Source organism: Canis lupus, chromosome 31 (genome assembly GCF_048164855.1).
Source record: "Canis lupus baileyi chromosome 31, mCanLup2.hap1, whole genome shotgun sequence".
NCBI lineage: Eukaryota > Metazoa > Chordata > Mammalia > Carnivora > Canidae > Canis > Canis lupus.
Window position 1 is genome coordinate 17596226 of NC_132868.1, and position 14732 is coordinate 17610957.

General features: G+C 37.3%; 1 protein-coding gene across 4 annotated transcripts in view; it reads right to left on the bottom strand.

Moving 5' to 3' along the window:
* The window catches only part of MCCC1 (methylcrotonyl-CoA carboxylase subunit 1), a 62093-nt gene that overhangs the window by 1052 nt on the left and 46309 nt on the right, over window positions 1-14732 (bottom strand). For all 4 annotated transcript variants that reach the window (XM_072807564.1, XM_072807565.1, XM_072807566.1 and 1 more), the window contains 6 exons: window positions 14250-14466; window positions 12464-12550; window positions 6802-6851; window positions 3443-3580; window positions 1993-2100; window positions 314-385 (listed from right to left, as the gene is read on the bottom strand). In XM_072807564.1, coding sequence (XP_072663665.1) covers window positions 314-385; window positions 1993-2100; window positions 3443-3580; window positions 6802-6851; window positions 12464-12550; window positions 14250-14466 — 672 coding nt within the window. The remainder of the gene's footprint in view (window positions 1-313; window positions 386-1992; window positions 2101-3442; window positions 3581-6801; window positions 6852-12463; window positions 12551-14249; window positions 14467-14732) is intronic.

Consider the following 14732-nt stretch of genomic DNA (forward strand, 5'->3'; position numbering starts at 1 on the left):
GATAATGATGCTTGGCATCCCATGTTTGGCCTTAGAAAATACCAACAGTTAACAATCAGTTGGGTGACTGAATTTAAGCTACTGATAATTTCTTTAATTTCAGAATCAGAATTGACAGGTACAGTTTCACAAAATTAAAATGAAAACATATTTAAAAGAAGGATGGTTTGGTTTTATTTCCTGTAGTTAATGCTTCATCAATCTGTGGTTCTTAGTATTTAAAATGATATTAACTTACAAAATAAGGCAAAAAAACAATTAGGTCTGAAAGTTCCCAAAGTTTAATTGACAAGTGAACTTGTGATTTCATTACCTCCATTTTCATGGCAATCATAACCATTAGAGAATCTCCAGCTTTTACTTTGTCTCCAACTTTCACAAATACCTAGAGATTAAGAGTGACAGGTTAATATTTAAAAGCACAGAGTCCCTCATGGTCCACAGAGTTGGTGTATGAATGTACACAGCAGAAGTATGGAGCCATGTGGCTGCCTTATCTGCCAAAAAATAGGTGTATGGGTGCAAATCAGAGACCTACAGGTCAATCTGGCATTGTTGGCCCTCTCATCAGCGGGGGGCATTGCTTAGCTTCTTACCTCCATCTCCAAACCATCTAGTTTCCCTTGAATCAGATGAATATGCTTTATCTATCTTGAAATCCTTTTGCGTTTTCATGAAAGTACAGACAAGCCATACCACCGCCAAGGAAGAACCAAATACTTTAATGCCATAGGCAGGGTAGAGGGTCATGCCTGGTTTTCTAGATTTCATAAGTAGTGTAGGACAGTGCTCCAAGTTTTGAGGAGCAAATAAATAATAAGTAAATGCATAGACTATCTTCATGTGAAAGAATTAAACATACTGGCAACCCTGGGGAAAAAAAAATCTCTATTTTCCATTTTACATGTATAAATGAACTCATATATCCCATGTCTGTCTTCTTGGTTAATATGGTTATAAAGCAGTTTTTGGAAACAGTGGAGTTAGGTTCCAAAGTCAATGTGTAGAGCCCAAAGTGTGAAAAATGAGAAATGCTTCTCAAAGCCTCCAAACCACCCAATGCTGGTAGTGTTTGATGAAATCAATGATTTAGGGGGCAGCTGCAGGGAACATGTGCATCTTTTCCCCATAGATGTGCAGGGATGTCCACATTATGGAATGTCCATGGGAACAGAGACTGAGCGATTCAAGTCTCTAAGCTCATACTCCCTCTGGGCAAACATCTGCAGAAGCGAACAGTGGGTGTCATCACTTTCACTACTTAAATGGTTCTTTTCTTCTTCTCCTTTTCGGGTACTAAGGATATAGAGTTGAATTTTTATGACTTAAATGCATTTAAAGGGACTCTACTATATTCAAGTTTATAAAAAGGAGTCTACTGATCCACCACCACTTGAAGTTATTTCAGTATGGATCTTAACTCTGAATATATATAGCGTTCAACACCAAATCTCGCTCTTCAACAGTACCAGCCTTTCAAATTTTATCTTAACACACATGCAATTCTGTACATTAGAAAAAATATTATTTCATGATAAATTGTTTGCTTTGAAGTTTAAAATAAAAAAAAAAAAACAGCAGCATTTTTGGATAATGTTTGGTGAATTTTAATCCCAAAAAGACAAATTTAAGATTATTTGTACTTTGATGGAAATTCCCACTTTCAAAAATAATAGTATCATAAATTAGGTAAGTGGGTATTTTCATTGAAGACTGAACACAGAACTTGAATCTATCATACAGTTGTTTGCTTCTTCTTTTCCTTTGTTCTTATTAAGATTTTATTTTTAAGTAATCTCTGCACACAGCATGGGGCTCGAATTTAAAACTCTGAGACACTTGCTCTATTGACTGAGCCAGCCAGGTCCCTCAGTCTCTTGTTTTCTTGAATAGGATGATTTCCAAGGAGAAAGATTTGGAGAGGGAAAAATGATGTATATGCCATTTACTGGGCCTTAATGAACACCATTCTACATACATTCACGTGATTACCTTTTCAATGGTACCAGTCATAGGAGCTATGGTACCTCCCTGAGTTCCACCTGAGCTCATCGAAGACAAGTATTTGGGGGGTGGAATGTCAATCTGAGCACTTCCTTCCTATAAATAGAAAACAAACTGGAAATGAAATCAAGTCAAATCACTGTAGCTTTATTCATATGCTTAAAGTAATAATTATTTTCAAATTTTTTGTTAAATTATTAGTTATCTTTAATACCAGAGTTCTTTCTAATCTATCTTTGCAACCTGAAGCAAATTACTAACCCCCTTTCAGTCTTGGTATCCTATTATAAAGGAGTGATGGCATCATGCCTCACAGGGGTAGAGGAATTAATGTATATAACTGTTGATAAAAGATAGCCACTGTCTGAAAGCCATTTTTTTTTTTTTTTTTTTGAAAGCCATTTTGAGCAGCATCCCCACTATAAAGTGCTTAGCCTAAGCCAGGAACTATTCTTAAGTGTTATACATATGTGGTCAATCATCACAACAAACTTGTGAGGTAGGTAGTTACTATTATTTTTCCTGTATAGAGATGGGGGAACTAAAGCCAGAGAGTTTGACTTGCCCTAGGTCACACAGCTGCCCAGGGGTAGAGGCAGGATTTGAACCAAAGCAGATTCACATTCCAGAACTCCTACTTGTCACCATTCCACCATACTGCCTCCACCACCATACAGTTATAGCAGAGTAACTAATGAAAGAAATGCCTTATGAATTGAGATCATCCTTGACTCTGTATATAGTAAGTAGTTGAATTACTGGAATACTAAAGGCATCTCATCACAAAGGACTATGATCAGTAAGATGGTTCTCAAATGTGAGAAAACTCTGAAGAGGCCACAGTGTATTTGATAATCATTTTCTGCCCATGCAGAAACTATGGGCTCATCAGGCAGCAGGCTCCAAACTGAGAACAATGGGTCAGGAGACATGCTCCTACCTAAATCTGTGCCACGGCTGATTATCAACCATCCTTTGACTGCCAAGACACCACCATTACCCCCCACTACCTTCCTACTGCCCATCTTCCCCACAAGAAATATTGGGTCCCTGGACTCTTCTCTCAATGGTCACCTCCTCCCAAATCCCCAGAATCCTAAGCACCAGGAGGATGGTGGTTGGGCAAGTATTCAGGCATCAAATCCCTCAGAAAGTATTGCCCACTGGGCAGTGAGTTACTCTTGGGCAAGAGTGTGAGGACATGCTTCAGAATTAAAGGATGAAAATATATATGTGTTTATCAGTGAGGAGTATACAAAAGAACAAGGGAAGGCAGGAATGTGGCAAAGAAAGAGAGTGAAGAGGAGAACACAGAAGAAAGGTCACAGCAGTGATGGAAGGCAATAAGATCTTTCTAATGTTTCAGTGGGATGCTTCTGGGTCAAGCAATTTTCTCCAAAACCTCAATGATGTTATTATAAAAAGAGAGAGACATTACCATGGAAAATAGGTAAATAGTGTTTTCCAGGATAATTAGCTTAGTTTTACTAGCAACTCCATTAACAGAACATTTCAGGTAAGTGCAGTCTCCCTCATTACAAAGATCACCAAGGACTTGGAAAGTTTTGTCTTCAATCTAAAAAACAAAACAAAACAAAACAAAAGCAAAACAAAAAAAAACCACACACAGAAAAATAAGATCCTTAAAATAAATAAATAACTACAGGATTAATAAAATCAGAATCAACTGTTTACCATTAATAGTTTCAAAAGGTAACAGGTGAAATATCTTTTTTTTAAATATCTTTTTTTAAAAGCCATGTAGGAAGTTTCCCTCTAAGATTCATAAATAAAGTACTCTAGATAAATACAGCAGTAAGGTAATTAAAAAAAAAAAACAGGTAACTTATCTATAGCACCATAATGCTAAAATGTTCATTTAAGAATAACAATAAAAACATGAAATAAAAATACAAGTCAAATTTAGCAAAATTATTAAAATTCAGTTGACTATTATTACATGCTGATATTCATTTCTGAGTACCTGATGTCAAATTTGGTTTTACTATGCCAATGTCAGAAATGAAAAAAGCCAGAACCACATAATTAGATGTGTATCTTTTATCTCCCCAACATGCAGATAAAATTTATGGGTTTCAGTTTTGAGTTTAAGAAGATAAAATAGCTGGAGATTGGCCACAGTTTTCTAACTGTAAGAGAGAATGCCAAAGAACAGATTTCACACTTGATCTTTCAAGGAAGCTGACAAAGGGACATGAAACCTTTCTGTTTTAAAAAATGTTTTCTCACATATACACCCAAGGAAAAAAATTCCTTTACACACAGGAAATTCATTTAAATCTTCTCTATTTTTCATTTCAATTCCCACAAGGTTATTGTCAAAGTCCCGTGGCTATTCTTTTCAAATATTTTACAGAGGCTAAGGTGAACCAGGTTAGACTGCAGTATTTATATGCTGGTTCTCATGTATCCTAAGTTAAATATGACATTTACTGGGCTCTGTAACCTACTAAAACAGCCATTTGAATGTTTGTGAAATTCTCAGGACATAAAGGTTAGATTGGGAACAGTTTTGTTTAAAGGTTTACACAAGCGCATCCTAAAGTTGTGAATGTAGTTCAAAGAACAGATTAGAATAAATCTGTAGTTGACTTTACCAAGGGAATAAGAAAGGGTCCCCAAGCCAGAGATACCAATATAAATTACAACTCCCATATCCTAAAATAGGTAGACTTCCCAGTTTTTCCAAATCTCAGTGAAACAAAATGGTTATCTCATGGCATTGGCAGATCCCAAGTATGTCCTCGATCAATTCATTTTGCAGGATTTAAAGTCTCTTGGCTCATATTAAAAATGATTTATTCTGCTCTCTGAATTTATACCTTACTAGATAGGAATTTGGTTGAATTCGCACTCTTTTTTTTTCCTAAATCCCTTTAAGCACTTCATTTTGCCAGTGTAATGGACTTTTTTTATTTGAGGACTACATAATCATTTTAACTAGAGATTCTCAAAGTATGACCTGCAGATCCCCTGGGGTCCCCAAAACCCTTTTCAGATCCACAAAGTCAAATCACTTCTCATAATAATACTAATGTTATTTGTCTTTTTTACCCTCATTCTCTCACGAATATACAGTGGGATTTTCTAGAGACTGCAGGACATGTAATAATGTTATCCTAACAGCTAATGGAACATGTGCCTGGGTAATATTAGGTTTTAAGTTTTCTCAGTTTATCCTACAATTCAACATTAAAAAAAAACCAACCTAATTTTAAAAAGAGGCAAAGAACTCAAATAGACATTTCTCCAAAGAAGTTATACAAATGGATCATTAGCATATGAAACAACGCTCAACATCATTATTCATTAGGGAAACGCAAATCAAAACCACAGTGAGATAACACCTCATACCCATTAGGTTGGCTATTATAAAAAAGAAAAAGAAACAGAAAATCAATGTTGGCGAGGATACAGAGAAAAGGGAACCCTCATGCACTGTTGATAGGAACGTAAAATGGGGCAGCCACTGCGGAAAACAGTATGGTAGTTCCTTATAAAATTAAAAATAGAACAAGAACATATGATCCAGCAATTCTATTTATGGGTATATACCTAAAAGGATTAAAAATAGGGTCTCAAAGAGGTATCTGTCTGCCAGGTACATAGAAGTATTATCCACAATAGGCAAAAGGTGGAAGCAACCCAAGTCTCCATCAAGAGGTAAGTGAAAAGACAAAGCGTGGTATATAGGGGCAGTGGAATAGCATTCCACTTCAAAAAGGAAGGAAATATGGACACATGCTACAATACAGAAGAACCTTAAAGACCTGCTAAGTGAAACAGCCAATCACAAAAGGACAAATGTTGAATGATTTCATTCCTATGAGGTACTTAGTCAAATTCATAGACACAGAATGGTGGTTATTAAGGGCTGGGGGTGAGGGAGGAGGTAGAGAGGGCAGGTGGAGTGTTACTATTTAATGGGGGTTCACAGTGTCAATTTTGCAAGAGGAAGAAAGAGGAGATAGATGGTGGCCATGCTTGTAAAATGATGTGATGAATGTATTGAATGTCTTTACATTCCAAAATGTTTAATGTGATAAATTTTACATATAATTTTTAAAATATACATGAAAAATACCAGAAATAAAAAGTACGCTCAGTTTAATCTTCTGAATGGTAAATATTAGAACATGTAATTAACATAAACACAAAGCTCTTTGGGGAGTCTTCATTTTTAAGGGTGTACATGGATTTTTATTTTTTATTTATTTATTTTTTTTAAATATTTTATTTTATTATTATTTTTTTAATTTTTATTTATTTATGATAGTCACAGAGAGAGAGAGAGAGAGGCAGAGACACAGGCAGAGGGAGAAGCAGGCTCCATGCACCGGGAGCCCGACGTGGGATTCGATCCCGGGTCTCCAGGATCGCGCCCTGGGCCAAAGGCAGGCGCCAAACCACTGCGCCACCCAGGGATCCCTGTACATGGATTTTTAAACCAAAAAGTTTGAGAACGGCTGCTTTAGATGTAAATACATGCACATACTTTAGAGACTTGTCAGGCGTCTGATTCAAAGCTATTATTATTTCTTTTTCTTAAACCAAGTTTTCATGCTTAAGGGAACTATAGCCAAATTGAGGAGACAATCAGAAACTACAGAGGGGGTAATTTCCCCAAATTGGTCTCAAATAAAAGCACATGACATCCTTCTAACTATAGTCATAGTGGTCACTGGCTTCGGAAAAATCAGAGTGTGAAAAGAGACCCTCCTGGTATGAGAGATCAGATTTAGCTATAAACTGTAGAACAAAACCAGTAAGGCTTACCTGCATGCTATATGACCCATCATGATTATATGTTACAGCTATGGCTACATCTTTACAGAAAAGCGGGGAAAAATTGAAGAAAAATTAGAAGACATCCATTTATTCAATAACTGACATTCTATACATCGCTTTCAACCTAAAAGAAAACCAGCTGTTAGGAATATCAACATTTTTTAATTCCCAATAAAGATAAAAAAAATTTTTTTAAATCTAGAGGCAGTTTCCAATAAAGATGAATATCAAAGTTTTCTTTTTTAAAAAATGAAGTTTTAGCAGTCTCTTAACTATAGAGAAGAAACTGGTGGTTACCAGAAGGACGGTGGGTGGAGGATGGGTGAAACAAGTAAAGGGGAGTAAGAGTACACTTGTCTCGATGAGTGCTGACTAATGTACAGAATTGCTGGATCTCTATATGGTATACCTGAAACTAATGGGGCACCTGGTGGCTCAGTTGGTTAAGCATCTGCCTTCAGCTAGGATCCTGATCTTGAGGTCCTGGGATAGAGCCCCGCATTGGGCTTCCTGCTCAGCAGAGAACCTGCTTTTCCCTCTCCCTCTGCTCTCTCTTTCACTCTCACTCTTGCTCTCTCCCAAATAAATAAAATCTTTAAAAAACAAAACAAAAAACCACAGTATGTTAACTACACTGGAATTAAACATTTTTTTAAATGGAGTTTTAGCTCTTTTAATGTTGTAGAATATTTTAGGTATTTTTTTCTTCAACAAGAAAAATTGCAGTGTTAAAGTGGAAATATAATGAATTGGGAGAGAGAAACTCTAGTTTAAGACCCAGGTCTGCCATTATGAGAATGTAACAATGAGTTAATAAATATAAAAGTGCTTTGTAAACTGTAACAGATCATACAAATATAATATACAATATATTTCATAGTATTCTGTGAACACAGAAGTGGTTAAAGACTTTCCTAGGAGATGGGGATTGGGGGGAAAGACCTTCCTAAGAGTTAGAAATCAAGTTTTCTTGAATCAAGTGGTACAGAGAATGCAGACCAAAGTCATCTCATCAACTCCTGATACTTTAACCACCATTTTGATGCTGCCAGCTCAAATCTATTTCCAGCCCTGACCTTCCTTCTCCAGAACTCTGATTAGTCATTCCCAGCTGGATGCTCTATCGGCACCTTAAAGTGAACATGGTGGGTCCAATAAATCATCTCTCCGCTCTGCCTGCATTCCTCCTGCCCCAGGAGCTCCGTGGCTGGCATTATAGTTTTCCTGGTCATCCGGGCTTAAAGCCTGTCATTCTCACCTTCTCCTTCACTTTCCACGTGCGATGGTCACTACAAAGCTGCCAAATTCTTCCGTACCTGTCCTATTCAGTTTGTCCTTTCATTTGCATCGCTCACTCCTGATTCAGGCTGGAGGCCGCAGGCCTGGGTAACTCCCTTAAGGGAGCCTGATGCTGGACTCGATCCCAGGGCCCTGGGATCATGCCCTGGGCTGAAGGCAGATGCTCAACCACTGAGCCACCCAGGCATCCCCACAACAAACTTTCTATGTGCTGTCTCATTTAATATCCACAACAACCCAAGAAAGTAGTAACCACTATCACTCCCATTTATGGCTGAGGACACTTGATGCTTAGAGAGAGTGTGTGTCTTGCTCAAGGATCATAGACAACACAAGGGCCAAAACTCAAACCCTTAACATTCTAACCCCAGGTCTGCATGTTGTTTTTTTAAAGACTTATTTATTTATATTAGAGAGAGAGAGACAGGGTGAGAGCATGGTGGGGAGGAGCAGAGAGAGAGAGAGAGAGAGAGAGTCCAAGTAGACTCCACACTGAGCGAAGAGCCTGATGCAGGGCTCAATCCCACTACCCTCAGGAGCCTCAGGGCCTCAGCCCCAACCAAGAGTCGGATACCTCACTGATTTCAGTACCCAGGCAGCCTCAGGGTCTGTGTTATTAACTACCACACTGCCTATCTTCCCAACATACCTACTTCTCTTTTGCTAGATGGTAAATTCCTTAAGAGAGAAGACATCTTTTTTTTCCTCTTTTTCACATTACTCATAACATTTATTTTTTCAAAAACTTTGTAATGAACCTACAAATGAACTTCTCCACACTATATCTTGCCAATATCTTTTAGCCCTTCTTAAGAGAAAATGCATCCAATTATACCAGATTAGGGTTTTTTTTTGATTCATGAAATATGGCAAGTATTTAGCCAACGTGAATGCCAAAAGAATCATAGTAAACACACTGCCAGGAAAACTCTAAATTCTTTAAAAATTTTTTTTAAATTAGAATTATAGTTGACATATAATATTAAATTAGTTTCAGGTATACAACATAGTGAAATCAGCAATTATATACACTACAAAATGCTTACTGTACGTGTATTACAATATTATTGACTATATTCTCTATGTTGTACTTTTCATTCCAGTGGCTTACTTGTTTTATAACTGGAAGTTCGTACCTCTTAATCCCCTTCACCATTTCATCCACTGCCCCTCTCTCCTTCCGCAACCACTAGTTTGTTCTCTATATTTATGAGTCTGTTTCTCTCTGTTGTTACTATTTGTTTATTCACTTGTTTTGTTTTTTAGATTTCATATATAAGTGAAATTGTATGATATTTGTGTTTCTCTGGTTCATTTCACTTAGCATAATACCATGTAGGTCCATCTATGTTGTCACAAGTGGCAAGATTTCGTTCTTTCTTATGGCTGAGTAATATTCCATTGTATATATACGTCTTCTTTATCCATTCAACTCTCGATAACCCACAGCTAACATCATACTCAATAATAAAAAGCTGAAAGTCTTCCCACTAAAAGTCAAGAACAAGACAAGAATGTCTGCTCTCAGCACTTTTATTCAACATAGTACTGGAAGTCTTAGCCAGAACAATGAGACAAGAAAATAAATAAATAAAAAGTGTTCAATTGATACAGAAAAACAGTCATTATTTGCAGATAATATACTATCCATAGAAAATCCTTAAGACTCTACCAAAAAAACATTAGATCTAATAAGTAAATTCAGTAAAGTTGCAGGATGCAAAAATCAATACACAAAAATCTGTTGCATTTCTATTCACTAATAATGAAATAGTAGAGAGGGAAATAAAGAAAACAATCCCATTTACAATTGCATCAAAGAGAATAAACTCTTTCATGTGTCACAGGGTATGAACATGTTCCTCCTCCATCCCCTAGTTGCCTCTAGACCTCCACAAGAGAACTTATCCTCTTATCTCTACTTTTAAAATTAATTACTTTTAAATAAGCTCTACACCCAACATGGGTCTTGAACTCACAACCCCGACCAAGATCAAGTTGCATGCTCTACCAACTGAACCAGCCACACACCCTATTCTCTTATATACTTAATAAGATATGGAAGTGTGGCATGGTGCAGTATTAGATAAAGACATACACCCTGGAGTGTGGGTTTGAATTCTGGCTCTACCAATTACTTTTGGTATGACTTTAAGAAATTAATCTCTCTAAGCTTTGGTTCCCAATTTATAAAGTTGACACTAATAGTAACACCAATTTCATTGAACTGTTCTGAAAATGGTAGTTAAATAATCCATGGAAAGCACTTAATATCTGGCATATACAAAACACTCAATAAATCTTAGCTATTATTCGTATTATTGAAGGTAGGTTAGGGTTTTGTGAAGCATGGCCACTAGTAACAAAGTAAGAATATTTTTCAAGTCTTAAATACTTAAAATATTTGATCATTCTCACTGAGATCATTAAGAGTTGGCTCTACTTTAGATTCATAAATGCTTCGGGGCCCTTAAGACTTCCCATTTGGTGTACTCACTTATTCAATCACGGGTACTGTTAATTAGCATTTATTAGAGAACCAACAGAACATTTCTGGAAACTATTATATTCAGGCCTAGGTTATTGTTGAAAAAGACTACCAAAAGGATGTTGTGAAGAGCAGCCATGCTGGTTTTCAATAATGTATTTGTTTTTTAATTAAAAATTTTAAAAATTTCCAACAAATGCAGCATAGTTCAAAACACTGCTAAGTGCCTTAGTGAAGATCCATACCAAATAACACAGTTGGCTCACTAGAATTTTAATCACACGTGTGATTTTTCTGTTTAATTTAGGTTGAAGAGGCCACTGAAACTTTACTGCTACTGCTACTTATATTAAGTATATAGGAGTCTTGAGTAAAATAATCCCTGATTTTGGAGGGGCTATTTTTTAGGAATGAAATGAACAGACATACTGGCATAAAATGGATAGGTTAAACATTTGCAGAATGCTACTCTGTAAGGGATGCTTGCAAACTTTTTTCCCATGTACTCAATACATTAAAGGTAATGACCATCCAGATTCAGGATGAAAAAAATATCTCAAAATATTTTTTCTGTAATATCTGTATACCAAACAACTTCTGTGAAAAAGGAATTTGCTAAAAACTGAATGCATGTCTACAGAGAGTTGAGATCAAGATCTTACTCTGCCTGAGGAGGAGGGTGCTGCCATGAGCTAGCAGGAAAATTCTGTTCTACCTGGTAGGCATATTTTTATAATGGAGCTTTCACAGTTCAATGACCCCTCACATTCAAGGTTATCCAGTCCTCCCAGATCTGGCTCGGCACCCATCTGGCTTCCCATGCAACCTGTCCCGCAGTAGAAGGGATACTGCTATCAAGGGATTCTGATCCCTCTGGTACATTATTCCAGCCACAAATTTATAAAAAATTTAAATTTTTTTGATGTTAGCCTCTCCTGGCTTCAATTACAATAAATCAGTCCCACCCTCAACCTACTCAAATTAGTTTGCAGTCAAAAATCAATCTTCCACTGGAAGAGTAAAAATAGCACAGAAGTCAAGGTCAGAAAGTCTAGATGTCAATGTCCCTAACCTTGAGTAAGTTACTTTACTTCTCTGCCTCAGTTTCATCGGCCATACATGGGTATGGTGGAGACTATACCTCATTCAATTATAGTGAAGATATTTTTTTTTAAAGATTTTATTTATTCATTTGAGAGATAGAAAGCATGAGTGGGTACAGAAGGAGAGGGAGCAAGGAGCCCAATGGACATGGGGCTCGATCCCAGGACCCTGAGATCATGACCTGAGCCAAAGGCAGACACCTAACGGTCTGAGCCACCCAGGTGCCTCTATTATAGTGAAGATAAAAATTTACATGTGATCAGGCACTTAATAAATCATAGCTCCTTAGTAACCCACTTCTACCTGAAACACTACCTGAGTAGTGGGTAATCCTTCACCCTAGAGTAGCTTTGGATATTGATTTTCTCACTTAAAAGTAGTACATTCTTGCTGAAGAAAAACTGCAAAGCAAAGAAAGTACAAAGACAACTGGGGGGTGTGTGTGACACAAATCGCCTCAAATCCCACTCTCCAATGGTAACCTTACATCTTGGCATATTTCATTTTGCTGTATATATTTTATGACATATTTTCATTAGTCATTTTTCAAGTATTTACAAAATATAGAAAGGAAAAAGGAGAAAAATACCACTAATTAAACCACCTGAGCCAATCAATCCTAGTATTCCTTCCAATGGTTAGGCTAGGGAGCTTAAAAATGTAATTGACTGATCTGTGGCTGGGGTGTATCCTTTTTTTCCAGGTGAATGTGATGTATTTCTATGAAGCATGCTCCTCTTTGAATAAAACATTACTTACTGTTTTTACCATCCCTCAGGGTTATGTTTCTGGTGTAAAAGATATTCAGTCTTCTTCCACTGCTGGATGCAAAAGGTGAGTACTGATCTAGAAAAAAATTAAGATTCAACAACAAATTTACAAACATCAAGCCTGACTTCATACCTTAAGAAAGAAAACATAAAACACCCGCCCTATGCTGGCAGCTCAAATGTGTCTTCTTTGTCCTTATTGCTTTAAATTTAACTTAGATACTTTCATTTACATCTCAGGAAATGTCATATGAAAAATTCTAGCTTCTCTGAAAAATCTGAGCATTTACAGCTTAAACTCTCTTCCTCTGGGGGTGTAAGTTGCACAGTGGTCTCCCCTTCTCAGGCAAATGCATTCCAGGTCACCAAAATCTCCACCACTCATTACTTTTCTTTCACCTTGCCTCTTTCTGAATCACTTGTCCCTTCCCACAGGCTTGTGTGTTCATCCACTGTTGGACCATATCCAGGAGCTACAGCATAGCTAAACTGAAGCGATTTATTCTGAAGCTCTTATGTGTGCCGGTTATAAATTGTAAAAAGGAAGGGGAGAGTAAGAGGATACTCGATTCTAACAATGCTATGTGCAGGGTTAGAAATACCGTGTGGGCCCATTTAGAGGCGTTTCATGTATTGTAAAAGGACAAAATGACAATAGAGTATACATCTCCTAAAGATGTAGTTATGTATTTTAAGCTTTTGATATAACTTTCTTGAATGAATCTAGAAATGAAAGATCCTAATAATAAAATTATATACTAATCCTAATAATAATGAGAGAAATGGATTATTTTTTTTTTCTGGTTTGCTCCAAAGGTCAGAGTTAGCCAGAAGTAAATAGTCTGAAGCAAGTTTGAGAGAGCTCAGATTTTGCTCAACTTGGAAGAACTTTTTAATGAAGAACTGATACCATAATAGGCTAATGAGTTCTGATGAATTCTCTGTATAAATTTCTAGCTTCCTGAGGTGTTAGGAAGAGGCTGAATAACAACTTAGTGGGAGTGCTGAAGCAGAGATGTCTGTGTGTGGCAACAGGGCTGAATCTCTGCCATAGTCCTGATTCTCCTATTTGAGGAAGTACCTCGGTTTCTACGTAGTCAGAAATTTGATCACAGAATGGAAAAGGAAAGGAGGAGGAAATAACTCAATGATAAATCACAGGTAACCCAAGGGAACCCAAAAATCTCATGCTTTGTCTTTAGTCCCTAGGACCAAGGAAGTTGCCACTGGTGTAGAGGATACACTAAAGTAGGCCCTCGAGGAGCAGCGAGTTGAAAAAGCTTTGGAAGGAGTCAGCACAGGGTCTAGGAAGAATCAGTGTTAGGTTGAAAAAATATCTCAACACTATTTGGCAACTAGTTAAGTTGTATTGAATGGGTTAAAAAGTGTTTAAAGGCACATCCATGATATGTGAATCTTCACTGCTAAATGCTAAAAACCACATTAGCAGAGGATGGTGTCAATTACTAGAGAAAAAAAGGGACACAAGAGTGGCATAAAGAAAAGCACCTTCAGGGGATCCCTGGGTGGCTCAGTGCTTTAGCGCCTGCCTTTGGCCCAGGGCCCGATCCTGGAGTCCCGGGATCAAGTCCCGCATCAGGCTCCCGGCATGGAGCCTGCTTCTCCCTCTTCCTGTGTCTCTGTCTGTCTCTCTCTCTGTCTATCATAAATAAATAAAATAAATAAATCTTTAAAAAAGAAAAGAAAAGAAAAGCACCTTCAGTGATTATTCAGAGAATCCTAACAAGCAAAGGAAAGAGGAAAGCATTCCATACCTTGTGACTGAATTTTGAGAGCATCAGACACAGCTTTCTCCTTGAAGATGAGACCCAGAGCTGCCTGGCATAAAAACTCCTTGGCTGTGGCCTTCTTACTGGGAAACAGCTCTTTGTGGTGTTGAGCAATGAAATCAGTGTGCACATTGCCTGCTTCAAACTCTGGGTGGCCAGACAGGCTGAGGAGGAAGTCAATATTGGTGTGCAGTCCGACGATCTAGGAAGAGAAAAAAACCCACATCCCCAGTGGATGGGGAAAACAACATATTCAGAAAATCATTTCTACGGCCTCTGCTCTCTGTCCTAAGTGTTTTCTATTATGGGCAACTCTCAAGGAAAATTAAAAAAAAAAAAAACCTACATGGTGGCAACAGGACAACTCATAGGAAAAACAAAACCAAAAACCCACTTTACCATCACTATCTATCTGGACTTAATACTTAAAATTGTATTTTATGATACATTTTAAAATGTAGTAAACTA